The sequence below is a fragment of the Juglans regia genome, chromosome 13 (genome assembly GCF_001411555.2).
Source record: "Juglans regia cultivar Chandler chromosome 13, Walnut 2.0, whole genome shotgun sequence".
Lineage (NCBI taxonomy): Eukaryota > Viridiplantae > Streptophyta > Magnoliopsida > Fagales > Juglandaceae > Juglans > Juglans regia.
Window position 1 is genome coordinate 21,979,236 of NC_049913.1, and position 26,081 is coordinate 22,005,316.

The window sequence follows — 26,081 nt, forward strand, 5'->3', positions numbered from 1 at the left end:
TATTTTTATTGATTTTGATTAAAAGGGTTTAACCCCAGGTATAAGATATGACAATTAACATATGAATAGAAACACTAAGGCCTTGTTTGTTTTCACAACTCCTCTCAACTCATTCCATTTTATTTCATTTAATCATTACAATTTTTCTAAATTTACACACAAAATAAAATAAACAATTTAACTTTTTCAAATCCCAAAACAAAAATATTCTACCAATATTTTATTCAACTTTTAGTTTTAATCTCAACTCAACTCATCTTATCTTATCTCATCTATGAAAATAATCTTGGCCTTAATGGCCTCGCTGGGCCATTGCACCAAGCATTGCAACCTTTTGTGAATTAAAAATGTTTTAAATGTGTTTACTGCGAATTGTGAAGTTATGACTTTTCACAAGTGTTATTTCATTTTTATAAAGAGAGAACTTCACCCACGAATTTAAATTATCAAACTTCTCTCGAAATTTAGAGAAGCACTTCCTTATTCATTCTATGTTTTTGTTCCTTTGGGCTTTAGCTATTTTATATTGGGTTAGATGATCTTTTTTTATGTGTATAAAAAACGAGATTAATGGGAATTGATATTGTTGTATCTTAGGGATAGACTATCAAGAAGCCTATTGTATGTTAAGATTTGGAAGCAGTGGGAATATACTCTACGGAAAGCGTCCATCATAACGTGCCTCAACGTCAGATTCTCTATTTTCTAAATTGTTTTTGTTATTATATTCATTCTCTAGTTTAGAAAAAGTTTGCACATATCTAAAAGAACTAAGGCAAAACAAAATCAAGATAAACTCGAGTAGCTTCCCCGGGCAATTAACATATGTTCTAACTAAATGCCTAGAACAGATTTGCATATGCAGTCTTGACACGTAAAAAAGAAATCATGACATGCTTTTCATACATCTTTCTTATCCTCCTCCGCCAAAGGGGGCCGCACAAAGTGGCGGTTTTTATAATCCGACTAACATATTGTAAAACCAGGGCAAGAGGCCATAGTAGTTATTGTGGCTGCATTTCGTTTTGTAATGACCGTTGGGGAGATCATCCACTTCATTTCTCCCATGTTAGCATGGTAATCAATGCATTTATGGCAACCCACACCGCATTGACGAAAAAAAAAGTTGGTCATGTCCTTATGCCAGGGATTATGATCATCTCCACTTTACTCAAAACATTCAACGTAAAATATGGTATATTTTTTGTCGTTGTGCTTATAAAATTAATTACAGGTAAAATGATCATGCTTAGCTTAAAATAAATATAATTCGTTTCAAATGAAATGAAGAGGATCAGTATATGTAGGTACCTTCCCAGGACGAGCTGTGTACACCTACTACAACACTCGATGCTTACATGTGAGTGATGTGAAAGGAATTACCACAACATCACTTTCCTTTCAAAAAGAGAACTAACTATGATGAACAAGATAAAAGAATTTCCACATGAGAAAATCTTTGTAGTCTTTAGGAGCAAGAACTGATCAATTGAACATCCATCTTGGTGTTGCAAGGCTTTGAACTCTCTCGATCTAAGGGGTATTTGCGATGATTTTGAGTGCTGGAAAAATCTTTTTTTCTTGTAATGTCTGGCTATTGCATGCCCATTGTGACCTCAAGAGATTGGAGTCGAAAAGATCAACCCCAAACTCGACTTCGTGCATCAATTAAACGATACATGATGACATATAAAGTGGACCATACAAAGACCTTTACACGTTCTAAATCACAAAATGATCATAGGGTAAATTAATCAAAACTTGTTACAACTGAAACACATCTTCATGCATGCACATATATTCAAGGACCATGCATGTAAGAGTGAAAGGAAGAGGCATTCAACAGAGTCTTGGAAAATCCCTATTATGCCTAACCATCTTGGACATCTGACCCTTCATCACCATACATGTTTTCTCCAACTCCACCGCCCTCCGTTGCATCCGTTGTAGGCTTAGTGTCATATGATCTTTATCTTCTTTTGAAAAGATGTGTAGGTTAATGTCTTTTTTCAAAACCATCTGATGCGAACTGCAACTGTTTGTGCTTGGATTCATATATACCAACTGATCTTTTGTTGGGGTTTTGGATTTTTGAGATATAAGCGCTTGTACAGCGATCCTGGGAGGGATTTTAGGATTCTTTGCAAGCTCTTTGCATACTTCGAGGCTGAGCTTCTCATAGTTGAGGCATCTACATAAACTTGATCGTTCCTCAAATGAAAGGCCGCGGTGAGACTGAGCAATCACAAGACATATATGAGTTAAGAAATTAGTTCTAGCTAGAAAAGTAATGACTACAACGAGGACGCGGATCATGACGGACAACTCAAGTTGAAAATAATATTTATTGAGCATTTAATATTTTTAAAAAAATTATTTCCTCAAATATACCAAAATTCCTATGGTTTTCATGGATATCCACTTCAATCAGAAAACAAAATATGGAAGTTAAAGATAGGAAAATACTTTAATCATAAAGAGATTACATAAAAAATAAATTCACAAACTGACGTGGCTTGTTGTATTACGTCAGATTGTAAAGTTACTTTTTATTAAAAAGTAGATCTAACAGATCTTATAAATCTATATTAATTTATAGATTTATTTTTATATAATTTTTTTTTATGTCTATAACAGTTCTATAAAAACTAATATGACTTGTGTAACTGTAAGGTAACTTCCAGATGAGGGAATTTCCATCGTTAAAGTACCGACCATAAGCATTTCATGCGAGCATTTAATAGGCCAAACAAGTAGTTGCTTACCTCAAGAAATCACAAGGGCTGATTGGATAATATCTTTTGGAGCCCCTAATTTTTTTTTTTTTTTTAATATTCTAAACATGGACTGATTGTCAGATTCCCTTTGTTTTAGTCCGTGCATACTGCCATTATTCTTTCTGGCTCTTGATTTTCATCTCTCATCCAAACGAAGGCAATACATGCATTGCCAATCACAAGTGTTGATTCTCTGAGAAAAGAAAATTCAGTATTTTACAGCCGAGTTTGGACTCTTATGAACTACACGGGAGGGAGTTTTTTGGTAGATAGAACCAAAAGAAGGCTTAATAATTAAATAAGAATATGACAAAACATATGGCGATAGATCATTGCCCCTGCTTTTTACAGAGGAAACGTCCTTAATCTTCTTCTCTTTTTCCCATTTGGTGGAATGGACTGTGGTATTCATTTGCCAAAACAGCACTTGTTTCTTTTATCTTTTGATAGGAAACATTCACAAAAGAGAAACGATATATACAATCGTTAATTGTGCAATCGTTATGTAATAATTTTAAAAAAAGTGAATAAAACATGAGATCTACATAAAAAAAATTAATTTTTTAATAGTAGATCCTATTCTTTTTTAAAACGGCGTTTACGTACTTCACGATTGTACGTATAATTACTCTTCACAAAGATAAAATGCAGCCTCTAGTGTTTTCCCATTAGATGTAGGTACCACTTCCATCATGGCACTAATTTTCAGAAAAAGGTGCAAATTAGAAACCTTTTCTGGGCTCTGAATGAGTTGCAAAGAGTCTTGATAAAAGAAGACAAAAAATATCGGAAGTAGAATCTTGATAAAAGCAGCTGTTTTTAACCCACAGAGAAGTTTTGGTTTTTGTTTTGGTTTTTATGAACAAGTCTTGTGCATCCAAAAGATTTTTGTCTTGCATATTACTTTTTATACTATACATTTTCCCTTTCTACCTAATGTGTTCAATTATATGGTAATCATGGGGGTATGAAAGGACCAGAGAAAGGGTATGAAACATTCACCTCAATATAGATATCAATGGCTCTGTAGACTCCATCAAAGCTGTCCCTGGCACAATCTGGCAAACTCTCTGCTACTCCAAGAAACTTAGAGATCTTAAGGTTCTGATCTGGGGATATCTCACCCAAATACTTATCGATCAATCTTCCAACTTTCTTCATTCTGCGTAGAGACATTTCATCGCTATTAACAAATACCTTAATCAATCTTAACACTAGATTAACATCATAAACACCCCTTTCATTGCCAGAGATCAGCAAGTCATCTAATGTTGCTTGGTCAAGCGTATTCCCAATCATTTTCTCCAACTCAACTCTGTAATCTTTCTTCAGACCAAAACCAGAGACAACCCTTAATACCCAAAGCAACCCTCTGCAGGAAAAAGCAATTTTTCCCACCATAATAACTCCATGAATAACTGTGTCTGCAAGTCCACCATAGTCTAACCTTGAATATGTATTGTAGTTAGCGTTTCTTTGAGTTGCAGTCTTCAGGTAATGGAGAAGAAATTTTGTGAGCAATAAACTGTTGTTATCAGTCCCATAAAACCCCATACTTTGAATGACTCTTTCAATGATATTTGGGGGAAAATTGGCTAAATCATCAAACCACCACGCTTTGCATGGTGAAGATTGCTTGACTGAATCAGGGGTGGCTTTGGAGGAGTAAGAAAATCTAAACCCAGATGCAGTTTCAGGAGAAGATGAAGAACAAGAAGAAGAGGAAGTTATGATGTTTATATCTAAATTTTGAGCAATCTTTGCTAACAGTGCATGTATGAGCCTTTGCAGAAGACCAGATGAATCTGCATGTGAAAAGCATGAATCACAGTTCTTTAAGCATACAAGTATATCACTCCATGACCAGTATAAAATTCGCTCCAGAAAGTTCTCTGTTTGTTGGAAGAGATTCTTGGTTGAAATCTTCTCGGTCATGCCAAGAAAGACTGCACAACAGTGGAGAAGAGACACATTTGAAACTGTGATTGAGATTCCGCCATTGTTATAACAGAATCTAGAAACCAGCTCAAACCCGTATGCACCTCCCGGGAAGTCATCGATTTCAATACCGGATTTTTTGATCTCAGCTCTTCTCTTTTCTTGCTTGATACTTTTCTTTAATCTTCCCGAGTATTTTGAGATAATCTTCTGCAGAAGTGAAGCGTCCACTTAACAAAAGATTGCATAAATTATCAATAAAACATATATCAAAAGAGCTTTAAGATTACCCCATCCAGAAAGAATGTTTGTTCACCGTTGATGTGGATTTGCAAATTACAGAGTCCTTGCATAGCTGCTTTGCATTGAGTAAAACCAAGAAAGTTGTTCTCTCACGGGCAGCTAGAAATGTTCGAAGTCCATGTGATGGCGAAGGAGAGAGAACAGAACATGTTTATATATGCCCTCTGCAATAGAACTATTGAAACATGTTGACGTGTGATGTTCCCGAACCGGATTAGAACATGATTATTTTCCTTTCTCTTTTTTTTTTTTTTTTGGGTGGTTTATTTTCCTTTTTCCGAATAACAATAGACGTACAATTTTTTTTATAATATTTTTTACAACTAAATTTTAAAATAAAGTTAGTTAGATAAATTGATATTATTTTTATAAATTATTTTACAAAAATATTTCCCATTTAATACTATCTTAAGACAAATGAAGTACTTGAAAAGGCATATAATCTATTAATGTAAGAGCGGCACTAGAGCCATTGCTCCCGGCTACCGTTAATGGTTTTGTGATTTTTATTTTTTTTTTGTATTTTCTTTTATGTATTTTTTTAATATATTTAAATATTTTTTAGAAAATAAAAAAATTTATAATATTATTAAAAAAATTTACTTAATCATCAAGTAAAAAAAAATAATAATAAAAAAAGTAGAGCAGTAAAAACTATTGGTAAAACTTATTGGTAAGAGTAGTATTATTCTTAATGTAATTCATGTACCTGGAGGAGTCCTCCGCCTCCATGTGCGGTACCGTTGGGGTCAGCGGCTTCGGATCTCTTAGATTCGAGTGTTCTCTTCTACCTTTGCGTGGCACGTGACCCACACGCCACCACCGTCAATGACGGTCATACACCGGTGTATCGGGCCATTTATACGTTTCTATTCTCCTATATTCTTGTTTTTACTAATTAACAATCAAGATGAAGTGGTCTTGATAAACAATTCAACTAAAACCCAAAACTTGGTTTGCTTTCAAGATAATCTATGTTATGCTTATCTTGCTAGAAAAAAAAAATAAAAATAAAAATAAACTAGATGAGGGAAAAAAAAGAAATTAATCAACTAGGTTGCGGCTTACAGTCACAGAGCAGCATTTACGTTGCTTTCTAGCAGCATATTTTCTTTCTTTTTCTTTATTTATTTATTTTTTTCACCTTTGTACCGCTTTGGTATGAATGGCAGTTTTGGGTTTTTGGTCAGCCAAAAAAAGAAAGACAAAATTTAAAAAAGAATGACAAGTTGGTACAACAAACGGAAAAAGACAATGTGGAGGATTGTCTCTTGTGGGTGACAGCCTCTGCAAGTCAAGAAGCATTGCTTTCATTATATCGGAAAATATTGGTATTCCATGTGGCGGCATCTATGCAACTTACGTTCCCGATTGGCTTTGGCGTTGGACTATCAGGACATGTGAAGAAGGGGGCCCACGGGCACAGAGAGAGAGAGAAAAATAATAACTTGGATAACTTTTGATAGAGTGAGAGTACCTCAAGTACTCTTATTACTATTCTTTACTTTATTATTATTTTTTACTTATTTTTTTACTATTCATTACTTTTCACTTACTTTTTATTACTATTCAATATTTTATTATTACTTTTTTATTACTATTTACAAACATTCTTAACACTTTTCAACACTTCTCACTATCCAAACGTACAATTCTATGATAATCAGAGTAGTTAAAGCACTGTCCGATGACTAACGAGGGAACAAACCACCCAAATATAAAGAGGTCCCCTAAGGAGCAGTGCCGTAGCTTCAGTTTTTTTTGTTAACGAATGCATAGTAAATGCCTGAAAGATTTACAAACTTCGTCACATAGAAACATGAATAAGGACAACCGTACTACCTTTGTCAGTTTTTTTGTTTTTTACAATAATAAGCACACCCAAAGATACTAAAATATACTATTAGGGATAGAAATCTCATAAGATTCTTAATGGAGTTCGCGGACCTAAAGAGAAAGATGGCACTCGAACCAGAAAATTTATGGCTACTTGATAAATTCACTCAGTCAATTACCGCGCAATTATCAATTTTGTGACCGAACTCTAAGGACCAAGATCTGAGTATCACTAATAGAAAACGAAGAACAAAATAATCATACCGTTTTAACGAACCTTACATAGCCTGCTGGGCCAGGAGCAAAGCAACAGAGATGAAAAGCAAATGAGCGTGTTTCATAATTCTAAACATAAATAATCTGAATTCATTTTGAAGTGCTGTTTATGGGGAAAAAAAAAAAAAATGGATCACAAGCTGAACAAGTTATCTTGGCATGATGATATTTATAATTCAACGTCAGTTTTACATCCAAGTATACCCTAAGGAAAATGGACAAGTTTACACGACAGCACGGATCACAATTTCAAAATTAGTTTCAAAAACTGGAAAAGGGGCAGTCTTAGATTTCTAGCATACCAGCTAAACATGCTACGTAAAACGAAGTTCAAATCAAATGCCACTCGTCCCAAGGCAGCCACAGATCACTTCTGTCTCAAGCCAAATACCACAAAAACAATGCTCAGAGTCAGGAACATTCCTACACTTCTCAATAACGGAGCCTATTCCGGTCCCGATCACGATCCCTGTCCCGTCCGTATTCTCTACCTCTGTCATGATCATAATCCCGGTCCCGATCTTTTCCTCTATCTCTCTCTCTACTTCGACTCCTACGCCTGCCCCTGCCTTCTCGTTCTCGGTTCTTGTTGCTCTCCCTATCATCTCGATCCCTTCCTCTGTCTCTACTTCTCTCTCTCCCGTCTCGGTCAATCACGCCTGCAACCATTTTGGTACAAAAGAGTATAGAGTTAAACAACACAAAAATGACGACCATTAAGAATGTTTAATGGTAACACCAGCTATCTGAGCAACCACCACTTGCACCCAAACTAACCATGATCAGCTGGTTTAAAAATGATGTGGAATGCTGCAATCTACATTTAACAGCATATGACAAACATGTTAAATACTGCAAACTGTTCTTACAAAAAGGCTGCCTAAAGCAAGTGATCACGGATTGTGGACTGAACCTTTCCAACACTAGTTGGTGTAGCAGCGTGCATTGAGAAGCTTTTTGTGCAGAGGCATTGGCAAGGAGTTCAAGTTCCACCTAGTCAAGTAGTCTAAGATTTGCACCCCAATCTGGTGGGTTGGGCATTAGAAATTTGATTTTGGTCAACAAAGCTCTATTGGAAAAATGGTTATGTGGTACACCAATAAAAGGGAAGCTTTATGGCGGATAGCAGTGGAAGCTAAGTAGTATGTGAGAAGGATGGACAGTGGGCCTTTTGAAACTGAGGTGTGGAAAAACATCAGGAGAGATAGGGAGGTGTTTTCTCCCGTTTTATTAGTTGTGTTGTGGTTTTGACACAATACACCATATTAGACATAGGAACCATCTACCATGTTGGCTGACTCCTCTCGGTCAAAGTATTCAGAGGTGTGGAGGATGGTCCTTTTGAGTATAATCTAGTGTACTTGGCAAGAACACAATGTGGCTGATCCTTTAACGACCGTGAGAGGACAATGACAGGTTAAAGCCATCACGTTAAAATATGACTATGCCCAGTTGGATGCTCACACCAGCTGCCAAAGTCTCAGGCCTTGTTTGTTTTCACAGTTCATCTCAACTCATTTCATCTCATTTAATCATTACAACTTTTCTAAATTTCCACACAAAATAAAATAAACAATTCAACTTTTTTAAATCTCAAAACAAAAATAATATTAAAAAAATATATTCTAATAATATTTTATTCAACTTTTTAACTTTAATCTCATCTCTCTCATCTGTGAAAACAAACGAGGCCTCAATCTTTTAGTGCTTAAAGTATTTTGCTCCTTTTTCTTTGGGTGTACAGTTTTGTATGCTTCTTGTGTACTAGGGTTGCACTCCTTCGCACTTTTAATATAATTTTTGCAATGCTATAAAAAAAATAGCAGTGTCATGATTAGAGATCTGACCTGTTTCAATCTGTCAACATCAATTAAAGTAAGGAATTTCAAAAGGAAAATAACATACCAACATCAATCACTATTTGCCATTAGGCAGCAACATATAAACCTCAATTCACCATTGAGCCTAAAAAAGATGCAAAATTAAAACTCTTTAAGAGCACAAATAGGAAAATTTAAAATGATCATTAGCAATAACCCTACCCCCAATAAATTCCTGCATATGAAGGCACCGTTAGAGTAATATATCACCTATGTAGAAGCCATTATGTCCGCTTTCCTACACATACGAATTATTAGGCTTTGTTCAAATATTCCTTATACAACTATCAATTGAAGACTTAAGGCCATGTTATGTCACAGGCATGGTCTTTAGACACATTACGACCCAAAATGACGAACAATCAACAACCTTTCTTCCTCCACCAAATTATAAACTTCACGAACAGGATGAGCTTTAGCAAACAATAAAGATATGCCAATGGATGAAGTTAGGACTTTCTTTTTTAAAACTTCGTTCCATTGGTAGATTGTCATTGATTTTAATGGCATGAACATTCACTTATGGATACTTTGTTCCATGAAGATATGCCACTTACGATGCTGGTGGCTGCTAATGAGGACCAAGATTGGGAGTGTAGGTCTCTCTCTTCTGAGGGAGAGATGGGGGAGCCGATGGAGTCACATTGAGCAACAAGGGAAGGTATTGAGATGGCTGGTGAACCCATTCTTTAAATTCTTTGCCACTATATCAGCCTAGCTCAGTCTCCTCTAACTAGGTGCTACAGAAAGTCAAGGAAATCCAAAATTATGTGGGGATTGAGTGTGAGGGTTATGAGGATCAATTTATGGCATTGCTCACTGCCATTGAAGCAGACCACACTCAGCTTAAGAAGTCCGGTTCCAAAAAAACAGCGGGAGTTAAAGAGATTAACTTGGTCTATTAATTATGAGGGCAGCTCAAGCAGAAAAAAGTCCAAGGTGCCAGCAATTTCTTTATGAAGCCCAAGATTGTATCTTGGAATGTCTGAGGGCTTAATGAGGCTAACAAGCGTCTTTGGATAAAAATTTGCTCGAGGCGGATATTGTTTGCTTGCAGGAAACTAAGATGGAAATTATCTCAAGAAGTATTGTTCGAAGCTTGTGGAGCTGTCCATATGTTGACTGGGTTTACCTTGCGTCTCTCGGGGTCTAAGGTGGAGTACTAGTTATGTGGGATCGAAAGGTAGTGGATAAAATGAAGAAGTACACTGCGGAATACACAGGGGCATGTTCCTTTAAGAATGTGGAAAATAATTTTATGCGGGCTTCTGCTAGAATTTATGGGCCGAATTTAGACAACAGAAGAAATAATACCATAGAGATTTTGAACATAGATAGAGTTGTTTCCATGGAGTTTACTGAGATTAAAGAGCATGTTGCTGGTTTCTTTGAACAGTTGCTTACCGAGCAGTTGGTGTGCAGGCCAAAATTCGACAGGTTAGCCTTTGAGACCATTGAGCAACATAATGTTTTTTGGCTAGGGAGGCCCTTCGAGGTGACGGAGGTTCATGAAGTGGTGAGAAAGGTAGTAAAGACAAAGCACCTAGCCCTGACAGATTTTCTATGGGCTTCTTCCAATCATGTTGAGAAGTGGTGAAGGAGGATTTAATGAAGGTATTCCAGGAGTTCTTCTCGGTTGGGAAGTTTGAGAAAAGCCTGAATCTCACTTTTATTGCACTTATTCCCAAGAAATTTGGGGCTTTGAATGTTAAGGATTATTGGCCTATTAGTCTTGTGAATGGGGGTGTATAAGATTATCTCCAAGGGTCTAACAAACCACCTAGGGGACATTCAAAACCGCATAACATATTTGTGAGGGGAAGACAAATACTGGATTCAGTACTAATAGCCAATGAATGTCTAAATAGTAGATTAAAATCTAGTGACTTGGGTATTTTACACAAGTTGGAGATGGAGAAGGCTTATGATCACGTTAACTAAGACTTCCTACTATACTTGCTTAGGTGTGGATTTGGGGAGAGATGGTGCTCTTGGATTAGGTGCTGCATATCTATATGGCAAGGTTCTTAGTTTTGGTGAATGGCAATCTAGTTGGCTTCTTTACCAACTCTCAAGGTCTAAGACAAAGGAATCCTTTGTCCCCCACTTCTTTTTGTCATTGTTATGGAGGCACTTAGTAGAATGGTATCAGCTATGGCTGACAAAGGCTTTATGGCTGGATTATCAGTTGGTGACACCAATCGAGGTACTTTTAACATTTCTCATTTGTTGTTTGTTATTTGCAGATGATACTTTGATATTTTGTGAGGCAAAAAAAACCAGATGTGTGCTTTAAGGGCACTCCTACTTTGCTTTGAAGCTGTATCCGGTCTGAAAGTGAACTTATCTAAGTGGGAATTGGTTCTAGTTGGAAACGTTTGCAATATCCGGTTGTTGGTTAACACTCTCGGACGTAAGGTCTCCTCCTTTCCCAAGAAATACCTTGGCCTTCCTTTGGGGGCCACTTTCAAGGCTAAATCTATATGGGATGAAGTAATTGAGAAGATTGAACATAGATTGGCAGGTTGGAAAAGACTGTATTTGTCAAAAGGTGGTAGAACTACACTAATCAAGAGCACTTTGTCCAATTTACCAACTTATTTCTTATCTTTGTTTCCAATTCCAGCGAGTGTGGCAATCCAAATTGAGAAACTCCATCGTGTTTCCTTTGGAGTGGGTTGGGGAATGAATTCAAGTTCCGCCCAATCAAGTGGGATAAGGTATGCTCTTCAATCTCTACTGGTGGGCTAGGAATTAGGAATTTGCTTTATGGAAGTTAGTGATAGACTCCAAGTATGGGGGTTTTTGTGTGTGTGTGTGTGTTGGGGGGGGGTTTGTAGCACTAGTGAGGTATAAAGGGTTTATGGAGTGGGAGTTTGTAAGCACATTAGACAACATTGGGGGGTTTTTTTCCACTAGAATCATGATGGGAGGCGGATCTAGAATAAAATTTTGGCATGACTTATGGTGTGGAGATAGAGCCCTCAAGGACACATTCCCCACAGTTTTCAGGATTGCGCGTGAATAGGAAGCATTAGTGGCTGACCACATGGAGACGTCTAGTGGCTTAATGTCAGCTTTATTAGAACGGCTCATGATTGTGCCAACTTTTCAAAAAATTTCAAACTTTTGTACACCATGAGATCGAGTACTTGAGGAACAAACAGTTTGTGGTGGGTACCTGCTAAAAAAGGTACATTTTATGTTTGCTCCTTCCACAAGTCCCCCACGCATCCGCAAAACAATCACTTTCCTTGGAGAAGGATTTGGAGAAATAAGGCGCCTCCCAAGGTGGCATTTTTGGCTTGGACAGCTTCTATGGGCAAGATCTTGACTATGGATAATTTACAGAAATGTCGGGTGATTGTTGTGGACTGGTGTTGTATGTGCAAAAGAGTGGTGAGATTGTGGATCATCTTCTACCACATTGTGAGGTTGTTGGGCTTTGGGCTATACATTGTGAGGTTGCTAGGCATTGGGCTATACGGTGTTACCTCTTGTATATCCCTTGTGTACGCTATGCCTATTCTTATTAATAAAATCTTCTACTTATCAAGAAAAGAAAAAAACATTCATGAATTTCTTGTATCACTAGAACACCACTCCTAGGCGCTATTCTTGTATATGACCCGTGTACTTGGGCTTTTGCCTATCCTTACGATCAATAAAATCTTATTTAGCGATTAGAAAATAAAAATTTTCACTTGTTGCTAGCAAAACAAGGAAAACCTAAAGTAAATTGTACACTTCGAAGTTTCTTTTTCTATTAAGTTGAAAATTTGCACTTCAAAGTTTCTTTCAAATTAATTTTCTTACTCATAAAAAAAAAAGTTTCGTTCAGATAAAAATATTTCTGTCCTTTTTGCCAAAACTTATAAGAGCATCTAATATATAAAGGATTGTCAGTTACCACTTTTGTGAATCTAATCGCACAATTGGAAATATTATGCTGGAACAGATGGATTTACCATCTTGCTCATATAGCCAATTCATAAGTGTATGCTTATGTCTAAATTTTATTTGCCTTTGTTGAATAGTACTGCTACAGAAACCTTTTTTTTTTTCCAGCATGCTTGTCCTGCATCATTATGCTATAGGAGACAAAAATTTTTATTTCATCCAAATCAACTTTGAGGGTAGTTTGCTATGAAAAATTCTCGAGTTGCTTACTCCAGAAAGATCATGAGATCTTGCTAACAGATGAAAACATAAAAGTACTCTTGTGACACATTGAAAACCCATTACCGTTAGTTGATGAACCTAGGTCGCCTATTGTGATACCCCATATTGAGTTCGTAAAGGTGGTGAATGGGATTCCAATATAGCTAGGAAAGAGAATTTCTTGCCCTTCGTAATGAATTTCAAGGGCCTCGAATTGTACCATTAACCAGTTCTTTTAGAGTATGGCCCAAATGTGGCTTGAGCATTCTCTTGGGTCGTCACAAATGGTATCAGGTTCAATCCCAACAAGAATTATGGGACTTGAGCGATGCCACCAATGAGGGAATGGCCCAATGTGGACGTCAGGGAAGTTTTGGGGGAGGGGGGGAGGTTGTGATACCCCCCACATTAAGTGAGTATAGATGGGAAATGGGATCCCACATTGCTTGGAAAATAGAAGTTATTGCCCATTATAATGAGTTTCAAGGAGCTCCAATTGTACCATTGACCAGTCTGTTTGAATAATAGCCTAGATGTGGCTTGGGCCTTTTCTTGGGGCATTACACCTATGCTAAAGGAATCAAGTCTATTTGGTTTAATCTCAACTCGAATTGACTAGTGAAGGCCATCACATTAAACAAACAAGTCTTCCAAAAGGGATGCTATTTACTCTCAAAAGATGTACTAAAGATAATCTGTTACACATAAAAATGCAAAAAGTACCTAGTTCCTCAACCTCCCATCCAGCACGCCCAGAACCTGGAAGCGCCCGTCCAGCTTCAGCTTGCTGCGTTTTAGCACGGAACTTTTTCTTCAGATTGCCAAACTCATCATACAGCTCACCATCATCCTGAGATTAAGAAAAAAAATAATGTCGAACCGCGGAATAAAATTGGCAACTTAACACAATATGCCAATTGATCTTACTTCTTCAGCCTCTCGACGACGTCGCTTAATTTCCTCTAATTCTTCTTCATCAAGTTCTTTGTAACCTCCCCCACGTCCTCCTCTGTTTAGCAGATAAATCAGTTGAATAACAGGATTACATCTAAAATGTTTCAGGCTTACACATCGAAGCAAAATCGAAAATTCGTATAGATACAAGACAAAAAGTAACAGGCTTACACATTTGATTCCCGAGTTTTGCAGTTTTAAAGAAAATCTGACCCTTGGGTTTTTCATTTAGAGTCAAAATAATCTTTTGTTCATCTGCATTAGTGACCTTAATGGTGAGCTATGCCAGCACCAAGGGAATTTTGCCATGTGCTTTAACTTGCCTTGTCATTATCAATTTTTTAAGAAAATCACAACAATGAAAAAAACCAAAAAAACTAAAATTTTAAAAACTAGTATTAAAGTATTTAAAAACTACTGACCATGGCAAGGTGGTGCGCCCACCAATATCAGCGCCACGCAAGGCAGAGCTGGATTTCAGCCGTCCCCTATTGGAGGGCCCTCGGCGTTTATCCCCATGCAGTAGGTCTCCACCTGTGTGGGAGTGTAGACCATCCTTGCATGGGGTGGATCCAAATCCAAACTGGAAATGGGTGAACTGCCTCCGGCAGAGGGTGACCAAAATTAGGCCTCAGCCTGCCCCCAACACGGTTGTGGGCAGCCGCACAGCCTTGCCTTGGGCAGAGGGGGTCTAGCCCTCCCATCTTTTTTTTTATTATTATTAAAAATCTTATTTTCGGGTATCTTCTCATTTTTTATATTTACAAAAACGAATTTTATTATGATGTGACAATTTAATACACAACGCAATTTCTCTATTGTTGATGTAGCACATTTAAGATCATTAACAGCAAAATGATGAAAGGATCATTTTAATTCAAAAATATAATAATAATAATAATAATAATAATAATAATAATAACGAAAGAACAAATTGATTTTTTCTAGAAATTTAAGGAATTTTTTTGCCATAATAGCACAACCTAGAGACTAAATGGGTATTCAACCCAAAAATAAATGACTGGCTCCCTCCAAAAAAAATAGTAAAAACAAATGAGTAGAAGTATATGATCGATTAGAAAATCCAAATCTTGGAAAAATAGACAAACTTGACCAGCATTGCCAAAATGAACAACAAGGACAGCCATATCATACTTTAGAAAAATGCACAACAAGATATAAATCTATAGCTCAAATGATCAAACGTAACAGAAAAATGTTTCTGAGCACCATCATAATAGATAATTACACTCAATGCGTAGGATTTCTAAAGGAAAAGGTTCTTTTCTAGTTCATCACTTGTTCATTTTTTTTGTTTTTTGTTTTTATCTTTTTCCCCTTAATAAGTTCCATCATGTTTATGGTAAAAATCATGAGAGCACACCACCACTTCCACTACTGTTCTCTTGATGCATTACAAGTGTTGCCTTAACAGATCAAAATGGATTTGATTTTCCAATTGGCACAATTAACAAATACACAAATTCAAGTAACTATTATACAATACAACTAGAAAAGAACCTTTTCCTTTAGAAATCCTATGCATTGAGTGTAATTATCTATTATGATGGTGCTGTTCTCTTGATGCATTACAAGTGTTGCCCTAACAGATCAAAATGGGTTTGATTTTTCGATTGGCACAACTAACAAATACACAAATTCAAGTAACTATTATAGAATACCTCACACCACCCTCGTTGTGACCAGGCTTATTTGTGTTGCAAATATTGCATTTTGTGCGCTTTGCCCAGTTGATATTACCACACCTGACCAACAAAAGCACAAGGCACAAGGCATAAGAAACAAGAGTAATGATACACTCATCCCAACACAAGACACGAGCATGGATATAAATGATAATACACTCAAGTAACTGATACATTTCACTAGGGAGCTGACTCGGGAAAAACTAAGAATAGAGAACAAGTGAAGAAACGGAAAAACAAATAAGCCATCAAACCAGGCTGCTTCATTCAATTCTAGGACTTTGGGCATTAAATCAAGCAGTTAGGCAGGCATTTTAATCACATGATTCACATTTCCTGTCTTACGATAAGTTCGGATCAATTTTCATGCTGACTTTGGAGTACATAACAATGGATTGGCATGGTGGAAATGCCTACCTATTAACATACTGTAAATTTAGTACATTATAATAGCATTAAAGGCTTGCCAAGAGGACATCAAAACTTGCCCTGGAATGGCAATCTGCAAATTTTACATTATTGGGAAATAATCATTGTGTCTCCCAACATTTTTTTTTTTTTTTTTTTTATGTCGGGGAACCTCTTTAAGGCAGGACCATTCGGACCCACCCTTACAGAGTAAACCCCGATCCCGTGCACCGCACCCTCGGAAGTTTCCCTACACTGAACTGGTTAAATCGTTGGCTTTTCACAAGGAGGTGTGGCCCCAAATGATTGTTTGCACCCATGAGGTGTTGATCCTTGGACCTTCAAGCGAGTGATACCCCAAGACCAAGGCCTTCACCACTTGGGCCAACCCCTTGGGGTTCAAACCAAAATAAGTAAATGCACATCAGATATTATGGTACCAAGTGACAGCCTTACTAGGTTTAACCAAAATAATCATGTTCATGTGAGCCATGCTTGATGAACTGTTGGTATGACAGAAAGTCCAGCCAAGGTTCTATCTCAGGTTAGCCCAATAGTAACGTAGATACGTAGACCTACCAAAGCCAACCTAGAGTTCATCATCGCCAAAGCCTCTTAAGGCCCAAATTTTACTAATTTTTCACAACTTTTTTTTTTTTTACAAGTAATTTTTCACAACTTAGAAAACACGATGAGCTTGGACAAATCAATCTGATAGATATTCCCTTCTGCCTCCTGTTCATTCAATATGTAGGGCAACTTGATCAACAAGCTTCCTACCCAACAGTGTGTTTTGATTCTATGCTACTCTCTTTCTCCAAAATGGAAAATCATTTACTCAAAAGGTCTATGCTGTTTGGCCAAATAGGGTTACCCTATAAGATACAACCACTAAGCTTTCACCGTATATAGAGGGTAAAATTTACATGACAAAAGTTGGATCATAAAACGATCATTAAAAAATTGGGGTGGGAGAAAGCATTTTAAGAAGCGCAGGAAAACTTTTTTTATATAAGTAAGACAAAATTTTATTACTAACTAAAGAGGATGAAACCCCAATACAGGAAGTATACAAGAGATCTACCCAACTGACAAAGGAAAAAAGTGCTAACAATTCATGGAAAGTAGAAATAGAAGACTCTACACTATTGTGGACCACTATCCAATAAAAGTATTAAGAAAAAAGTACTTGAGCTCCAATCCATTTTCTTGCAATCTTCGAAATAAGCATTATGAAAATCGCAGCAAAACGTAAAATCCTTAAAAACAGCAGTTTAATAATACATAGTCTTACATAGGACAAGGCCAATCATTTGGACCAAATAGTCCTCCAGTAGTAGCACCAACTCCCCGACCCTGGCCCCCAGAGTCATTACCACCACGACCCCTGCCACTACCACCAGCCCCTGCACCACCACCAAAGGCACCAGCAGGTCGAGCACTTCCACAGCGGTTGCATACACCACGAAATGCAAAATTTACATTTGTACAACTGCTTGGATAATGTAACATCAGAAGCCATTTGCACAAATCATAGCTTAGAAGATGAAAACAGTGAAAACAAAAGCAAGAAGGAGCTGCTCACCAATCTCACATCACAGACCTTGTATTCGGACACAACCAATCCCCCTCCTGTTGCCATGCCTTTCCTGAAGCATCACCCCGACCTCTTCCTCTTTCGCCACCCCCATTCATATCTCCAGCATTTTCCTCTAATCCACCAAAATCACCACCATCATTCGGATCTCCACCCGAGTTATATGTCTGGTCATCTTTGTTTTTTGACTCTGCTATAAAAACTCCAATAATGTTACCATGAAAATCCTTGTTGTTAAACCATTCAACAGCAGCTAGCGCAGCATGTGGGTCCTCATATGTTACAGTAGCATCTCCCTTCGGTTCATTGGTCACTTTGTCTCGGTATAACCATATCTTAGGACGACCTGTTCGCTTGTCTTTCTGTGAAGTATGAATCAAGAATGAAAAAAAGGGCACAAAACTACTGTGCTTCTTATAAATAAAAATAAAAAGATAAAAAGATTTCATAGTCCACTTGATAAACAGGGACCGAGTGCAATTATTTACAGCAACAGAGTAGACTCCCAACCTTTAGCACCCCTATGGTGCCAAAATATTCAGCCAACATATTTTCATCAGTCCCATCAGGCAAGTTGCATATATAGACAGATCCATTTGAAGGGGCTCCCTTTCCTGTATAACTTGCCATTTCTCTCCAATTTCATGAAATCAAGGACCAAACTCTACAAAAAGATGTAATGGATGTGACTGAATTCAGTTGGGCAAAGAAAATATAGCAGAAACATATGAGCTGAAAAAGAAATTCTTTCTATTTGGAACTCAAAATTCATTCTGGGTAAAGCAATTTATGGTCATGATTAAAAGCCCAAGACTCATTTTTAGACTCATAAGATGATAGATCAAAACTATAAGTTCCTTTTGAAGAATTTATCAAGTCAGCTCCAATTTATAATGTCTGTGCATTATATTTAATTTTATTTAGCCAATCCTAATGTCGGTACTGCAGCAACAGGTGCCCTTTTTTCCTTCATTGGTAGGTTACGTGTGCACTCAATGGGACTTGTGAACAAATTATCTACTGCATTCTAAAGGAGGAAGGAAGGTCCATGTGAGATAAGGCCCCATTGACAGCATTTAATAAGTTATGCTTACACTTATCTGGTTTAACATATACTAATATGAAGTTAATCTCTTGAAATTACAAGAAATTATCATAACACCAATGCTTGAGTAAAATTTCATTCTTAATGCTAAAAAAAGAGCAAACACTCTAGATGATAAATACACTAAGAATTGAGACTTTTTGAGAAGAAAAGCAGTTCTACACATGTTCCTAGCCCCCAACAATGTGGGGGTGTCTCAGTGGCCTCCAAGAAGAATAAATAAAAGAACTATTTGACACCACATATTATTCATGACATGAGTTCTGATTCTAAGGAAGCAATATTCCAAAAATCTGCAATCCAAATGTATCAACCGCGTCTTTCCACATGACCTTGTTTCATAAGATGGTTTTATTAAACCCATGCACCACGCTAACTCAATGGAATTGTGCACGGCACAATTAGTTAAGAAAGATCCATAATAAAATAGTAATCCATTTACACTTCTTTCTTTCTGAAAACATATCTTCAATATCACAATATTGGTTTTAGCAATCTACTACTTAGTTTTATTTCTCTTTAGTATGATTTCACATAAATAAGTAGAGATACTCATACAGAACATAAATTAGCTTGAAAACAGCATTCACGAACTAAACTAAATTCCAACCAAACAGGTAAACACAACAACAATAATACTCGGTAAATTCCATCAGATTTGCTGGAAAACATGCCAAAGACAAAATTAAGGTAGAACGTATAATCTATTAACATGTTTGGTATGAATAGTGATGCAAATTAATAAATTTAATGTTTAAATCCCACCATAAACAAATATTGAATAATCAACGCCCATTACTCAAGACTTGGATAATATTCCATTCCTTCACTCAGACTAAAAATGGGAATTCAAAACATTTTACCTTATCCTGTAAAACTCATTTGGGAATGATAACCATGCCGTGGCTTACTTATATCAGCTTGGATTATGAGACGACACGTAGGCAAAAAGCAACTTCATTCAAACCCTAGAAGCTAATCTTAACTACGAAAACTAATCTCGCTGGCAGTGCTTTCTACAAAATTTCAAAGGACGAAGGTAATTGTAAAATCTGAGATCCCCATATAACTTAATAGTATAGGAAAAAAAGGGTTCCCCTGAAAGTGGAAGAATTCGAATGTATCATGCTTTGCAACTATGTTGCTGGGAATGTCTATTCAAAACCCGAGAAATGTTATGAGATCTGGAAAGAAGAAGAAGAAAGAGACCTTGAGACTCAAGAAAGGCCGCTAAGTTCGCAATCCTTGAGAAGCGCAGTCTTCATCCGTCGCAATTCGGTTTCAGATCCACAGACAGAAAAGAGAGTCAGGGCATTCTGTTTGCAACAAAAGATGTAAATGGAGGATACAGAAACACGGGAAACCAATTGAACTACACACATGTAACGTCGTCGTTTAATATACAAAGTTCATTACTCCGTCTTCCCTTTATTTTTTGAGTACGCTACGTAAAGTCACGGATGGGGACTCCTCTCGCAGTCCGTACGTGTCTCATGTATGAATGACCATAATGTCCTTAATGAGAAATTCTATTTATAGTCCTCAAGTGAGGACTGCATGTGCAGGCACATTATTAAATAAGAGAAAACATCATTTTAAGAAGGATAATTTTGTAATTTTAAAAAATTTTAAAGTTAAAATAGTCTAGGCTTGCATTACAATTCTCAAATGAGGACTGTACGTAGTATTGCTCGTCCTTAATTCCAGGGGCGGAACTAGGATTTGATATTTGGGAGGGCGATTGACAAAGTGTGTGGTATGTGTGAGTATGAATAATATGTATTTTTTACACGTGACTAAATAAAAAATAATAATCATACGTCATAAAATTACATACAAAAAATACATGTCTATAAATCATCTTATAAAATAATTTTCCTTAAGATTTCCATAGTTTGCTAGAGACCATTACAAAAAGAAAGGAAAATGAAATATCAACTTAGGATTTTCGCTTCAAATTAAGCTCGACGACGATCTTTCATGGAATAAAATTCATTCATTATCATCTCCGAAGTGAAATTCTTAGCAATTTCTTTCTCAATATAAACTAGCAAATGATCTGCAAGAAACTCATCTTCCATTCGAGTACGCAATCTAGTTTTTATAAGTTTCATGGCAGAAAATGCTTGCTCAGTAGTAGCAGTAGAAACAGGAAGAGTTAATACTAGACGAATTAACCTGTCAATCAAATAATAAATCTTTGACTTTTCTGAAATTGCTAGTCCTCTGCATAGCTCAGATAATGTAGACATATCTTGAAAATCTAGATGCGTCAGCACATCAAGCTCATAATGCTGCAATTGAATTCTCAAAATGAATTTTTCTTGTTCAGTAAAATCCTGTGGATAAAACTTCTCAACCAATTTGCATATATCATCAATTTAAAATGATTTGTATGCACCTTTAGGGCTTAAAGCAGCACTAAGAATGAGAAGTTCCATTGTATTCTCGTTAAATCTATTATTCAATTCTTGTAACTGAAAGTCTATTGTAGCAGTAAATATATCAATCCTAAAATGATGCTCCATTGACTTGTCAACTTGATGACGAGATTTGCCTCTAGCTCTTGTATATTGGCCATTCATATAAGGAATATCAATTTAGTGTTTTTCACAAAATGATATAACATCAGTAAGCAAAGACTTCCACCCATCATCTCTCAGATTTTGAATGAGCATTTTTGTGGTTGAAACTAGGTTCATGGCATTCACAATATCTTGAGAATTTTGTTGCAAAGATTGGCAAAGTGCATTAGTGATTCCCATGATTTTTTTCATCATATGTAATATCAGAATAAATTCAAAAGATGTTAATACCATGTAAGCTGCTTCAGCATCACCACGTTGAGAATAATTTGATCCCTCATTTGAGATAGTATTGATAACTGAGCAAGTAGCACTGAACATCCTCATCAAGCTACAAATAGATTGAAAATGAGATCTCCATCTAGTATCTCCAGCTCGTTGTAGCGTACCAATTTGATTTGCCCCTTTTCCAGTCTCAATCTCATTGGAAGCAATCAAACTTTCAATTTCAGCAGCTTGAGCAGATTGTAATTCATCATGACGTTTAGAAGAACCAACAACAATATTGATAATGGATGTCAAATGGACGAAGAACTGATGAACATGTTTGGCTTCTCTAGAGGCTGCAACTAAAGCTAATTGTAGTTTATGAGCCCAACAATGCACATAATATGCATAGGGACAATCTTTAAGAAATAAAGCTTGTAATCCATTCCATTCACCGCGCATATTACTTCCTCCATCATATCCCTGACCTCGAATATTCTCAATTTGAAGGTCGTAATGAGAAAGAAGAGCACATATCTCATTTTTTAGAGTTAGTGCCATAGTATCTTTGACATGCACAATATGAAAAAATCGCTCTCTAATAAAACCATCTTTATCAACAAACCTCAAAATGATAGCCATTTGTTCTCTTTTAGACTCATCCCGAGCTTCGTCAACAAGAATACAAAATTTGGCATTCCCGATTTTTTCGCGAATCACATTCCGTACTTTATTTGCAAATATATGCAAAATTTCCCTTTGAATTTTGGGTGATGTATATTTGGCATTCTGTGGAGCATTTTCCAGGACAACTTCATTAACTTGATCATTATAACTTGCCAAAAGTTTTATCAGTTCAATAAAGTTACCTTGATTTTTTGAGTCAGAGCTTTCATCATGACCTCTAAAGGCACAAGCTTGGAACGTAAGCCATCGAACACTTTCTATCGAAGTTTTGAGCTGCAACTGATTATTCTCCATATCTTGTGATACTTGTTTTTCAACTAACTTATCAATATGTCTTGACTGATTCATTAGATCCTCACAACATTTTACAGCATTTTTATGTGGTGAATTTGGATCTTTTCCCACATGTCCTATTAAAGGACAATTCATTCCATCATTCATTTTTTTCCAATTGTCAAAACCTTTAATGGTAAATGCATCTGATCCTGGACGGCCTGTTGATTTCTTAGCAAAAATGTAACATGGAAGACAAAATATAGCATTCTTCGATGGTGAGTACTCCAACCAATTTGAATATCTTTGAAACCAAGAAAATTGAAATCGACGACGTTGATTGCCTATTCCTGAAAATGGATATTCTGAAAGCTTAGGTTGATATGGACCAGCTTTAAGATAGGCACGTCGGATCTCATCTTGTAGGTTAGTAAGAAATTCCCATATTTGTGGACGTAATCCTGGATCACGTTCCAAAGAGGTAGCATCCATCTCTTCAGGTTGGATTCTTGAAATTTTAGAGGGACGCTCGTCAGTGATAGAAGCATCACGTTCTGAAGTTACCGAGCTCTCTAAATGTATATTACTCTCCGAATTATCCACATTTTTCTTTTTAAAAAAAGAATCAATTGTTCTTGGCTTGCTCATATTTTTCTATACTTTAAGAAAAATTTATAGATTAAGAATAAACCTGAGAAGTACCTAATAAGTAATGATATAAAGTTGTTAGATTTTTTGTATAGTTTGTATTTATTAAAGTGAATAAAAAAAACTAGATGCAAATGTTCTATCAGGCTATCAGCAACAAAATAATCATCAAGTTGGTAGAATTGAAAAATTCATAAAGTACCTTTTAGAAATCTGTGGCGGCGTGACCCTCTCTCAAAGATCTTAAGGTATCTTTTATGAGCATTTGATCCCTGAAATAAACTCATAGAAAAAATACAGACAAATTAGATAACACTACTTAAAAGTTTATGAGTAACCTACACAAAATAACAAACTTATTTTTTTTTTTAATTTTCAGCATTTCATACGAATCAAAATAAAAATCCCAACTAATTTTTTTTCTTATTTAAAAAAAAGGTAATAGAACACTCATGAGTTACTATATATTATTCACAAGAAAAATTATTGTTTTTGTCAATTAAAAAAAAAAAGCACATCTTTAACTTTTTTTTTTTCTCCAACTTACAAGAAAAGTCGACAACCTTCCAGAATCCAAACTTTTTTCTTTTACTTTATTAGTTCATCAAGATTCAAGGCATTCGGCAAGGTGTCTGGTTACTTTATTAGTTCATCGTACACCATTCAATGCCCTGTCTTGCTCTTATCCTCTTAATATATAATAATAAATTATAAAGGGCAAAGGCACTGAGTTGCAGAACCCATTTTTCTAAAATAAAAAAAAAAATAGAAAATCCAAACAAAACTGGACAGTCGAGACTCGAGTTCAACTTACTTCGGTGAATCGGTTTCCGGTGAGGTCAAGAAGTAGAAGAAGAAGAGTAGAAGCACTGCAGCTGATGAAAGGTGAAGCACTGAAGAGGCGAAGCTCACAATCACTGCAGATGCGGAAAAGTTGAGATTTGAGAAACTTTTCAAGTTCAACTTCACTGCAGATGCAGATGCGGAAATGTGAAAATAACTAATATTCGATGTTCAAATAAAAAAAAAATGAAACTTGCAGCCTGCAGGTCCGTAGGAAATGAGCCTCGATGAGAAAGTAAAAAGTTTCATATTTCCAAGATATGATCATGCATGCACGGCCCAGACTTGACTCTTGAGTTGCCATTTGTCCGTTGGTATTTTCATCTCTGATATGTTATCTGCCTGTAAGTGTTCACTTCTAAAGATTTATGCTTTATCGGTAAACAGCAAATATTTGTGTGTCAGGTAAAATGAAGTGAAAAGTTAAGAGTGAAGTGATGTGCGTATTGGGATTTGGGGGATAATTTTAATAAAAATTTTGAAAGTTTGAATATTGGGCGATTTTAATTATATAAAGAAAGTCTGAGTACTTGGGGGGGCGAATTTAATTTATTTACATACTATATGAATATTTTAAAAAACTTCGAGGGGGCGGTAGCCCCCCCAACCTTATAGCTAGTTCCGCCTCTGCTTAATTCCATCTTTTGTCAAAATAGTGAGAAATGGGTGGTATCTAAAATCTGAAAAATTTTCCTACTCTCTTCAATCTGTGTCCAACAGTCGCAGTGGTTGTGTCCTCCACCACCGTTGGGCTCCTCCACCACTATAACACCCCACCTAAAGACAGCTTAGGATTAGACCATAATAACCCATGACTTTTATTTAAGTGGAAGTATTATAGTTAAGGGAAGAGAACTTTTGGATCAAGATTTGGCAAATTAACTTTCATCATTGGTTAGTAATTTTTTTTAGAATTTTAGAGTAATGTAAATTTTTGAGAAAATAGGTGCCAAGAAGCCATTAGTAGAATGACAAGTGGCCTAAAAGAAACTTGCTACCTTAATGGACTTAGGGCTGGTTTGGGGACCGGGACGAAACCCAGAATTTCCAAACACATCTCAAATTGGGATGAGATCAAATATCCAAACACACTGTTCAGTAAAAACAGATACGAGATATCTGTGTTTTGGTTTTTATTGCACTGTTTATTGACATGACAATACTGCAGTGGGTTGTAGCTGTTTTCCATTGGTTCGTTGTACTTTATCACACGCTACTTCTTTCTGCCGATGTACAAACTACCCCATCCCGTTTGTAATGAAGTTCCTGTTCATTACAAACTTCGACCCATCTAATGTGAATGACAGTAGCCACCAACGTCTGATCAGTATGAAAACGTTGCCGAGATGTGTTTAAACCCAAAACCCTCAGACGTAGGCGATCTCTTTTCATGCCCCAACTGCGAAAATCGGCTTCTCTTACCTTCGAATCGCACCGATGCAACCTCTCTATTGACGATGTTTGTCTTCCCGTTTTCGAAAGCCACTGTGCTCCAGCCTTTTCCAACCTCAAATCAAACTGGTAGGAGAATCTCTATCATTACCTATGCATTGGCAGTGTAAACATCACGGCCACGCAATCGAATCTCTGGCCCTAATGCACAGCAGCTGTTGGGCTTCCTTATCACGAAGAGAAGTGACCTCAACAGCAGTGACCCCTGGCCTCGCGTGGTTTGAAATTGTATGAACACACTGTCCTCCTTCACTTCGGTTGTCTCATTGCCCCCTTACCCATGGTCTACAAAGGCGTAGGAAGCACTCAAACCGAAGGGACCCCAATGATACGGTGCAAGTCTCGCAACACCATCCCCAAATGTCGTAATAGATGGCTGCCGGGTCAGCATTCGTCCACGACGGGTTCTAAGACACGCTCCTACCAGGTATATTTGAATCACCAT

General features: G+C 36.7%; 3 protein-coding genes across 3 annotated transcripts; all 3 read right to left on the bottom strand.

The window, feature by feature from the left end:
- Positions 1-1,664: 1,664 nt before the first annotated feature.
- LOC109005946 (BTB/POZ domain-containing protein At3g19850-like) lies at positions 1,665-5,143 on the bottom strand. Its single transcript, XM_018985065.2, has 3 exons — positions 5,006-5,143; positions 3,780-4,925; positions 1,665-2,235 (listed from the first exon to the last, which is right to left on the bottom strand). Exons 1-3 carry the CDS (start codon positions 5,066-5,068, stop codon positions 1,840-1,842), a joined length of 1,605 nt encoding a protein of 534 aa, XP_018840610.1. The 5' UTR covers positions 5,069-5,143; the 3' UTR covers positions 1,665-1,839.
- A 2,128-nt stretch (positions 5,144-7,271) lies between these two features.
- Positions 7,272-20,287, bottom strand: LOC109005941 (transcription initiation factor TFIID subunit 15). The gene is made up of 8 exons (XM_018985052.2): positions 20,151-20,287; positions 18,347-18,500; positions 17,843-18,198; positions 17,534-17,731; positions 15,808-15,891; positions 14,099-14,180; positions 13,895-14,021; positions 7,272-7,789 (listed from the first exon to the last, which is right to left on the bottom strand). Exons 2-8 carry the CDS (start codon positions 18,464-18,466, stop codon positions 7,563-7,565), a joined length of 1,194 nt encoding a protein of 397 aa, XP_018840597.1. The 5' UTR covers positions 18,467-18,500; positions 20,151-20,287; the 3' UTR covers positions 7,272-7,562.
- Positions 20,288-20,899: 612 nt separating this feature from the next.
- On the bottom strand, positions 20,900-26,081 carry LOC109005732. Its single transcript, XM_035684353.1, has 4 exons — positions 25,915-26,081; positions 24,156-24,309; positions 21,758-23,347; positions 20,900-21,235 (listed from the first exon to the last, which is right to left on the bottom strand). The coding sequence occupies exons 1-4, from the start codon at positions 26,079-26,081 to the stop codon at positions 20,900-20,902; spliced, it is 2,247 nt and encodes a 748-aa protein (XP_035540246.1).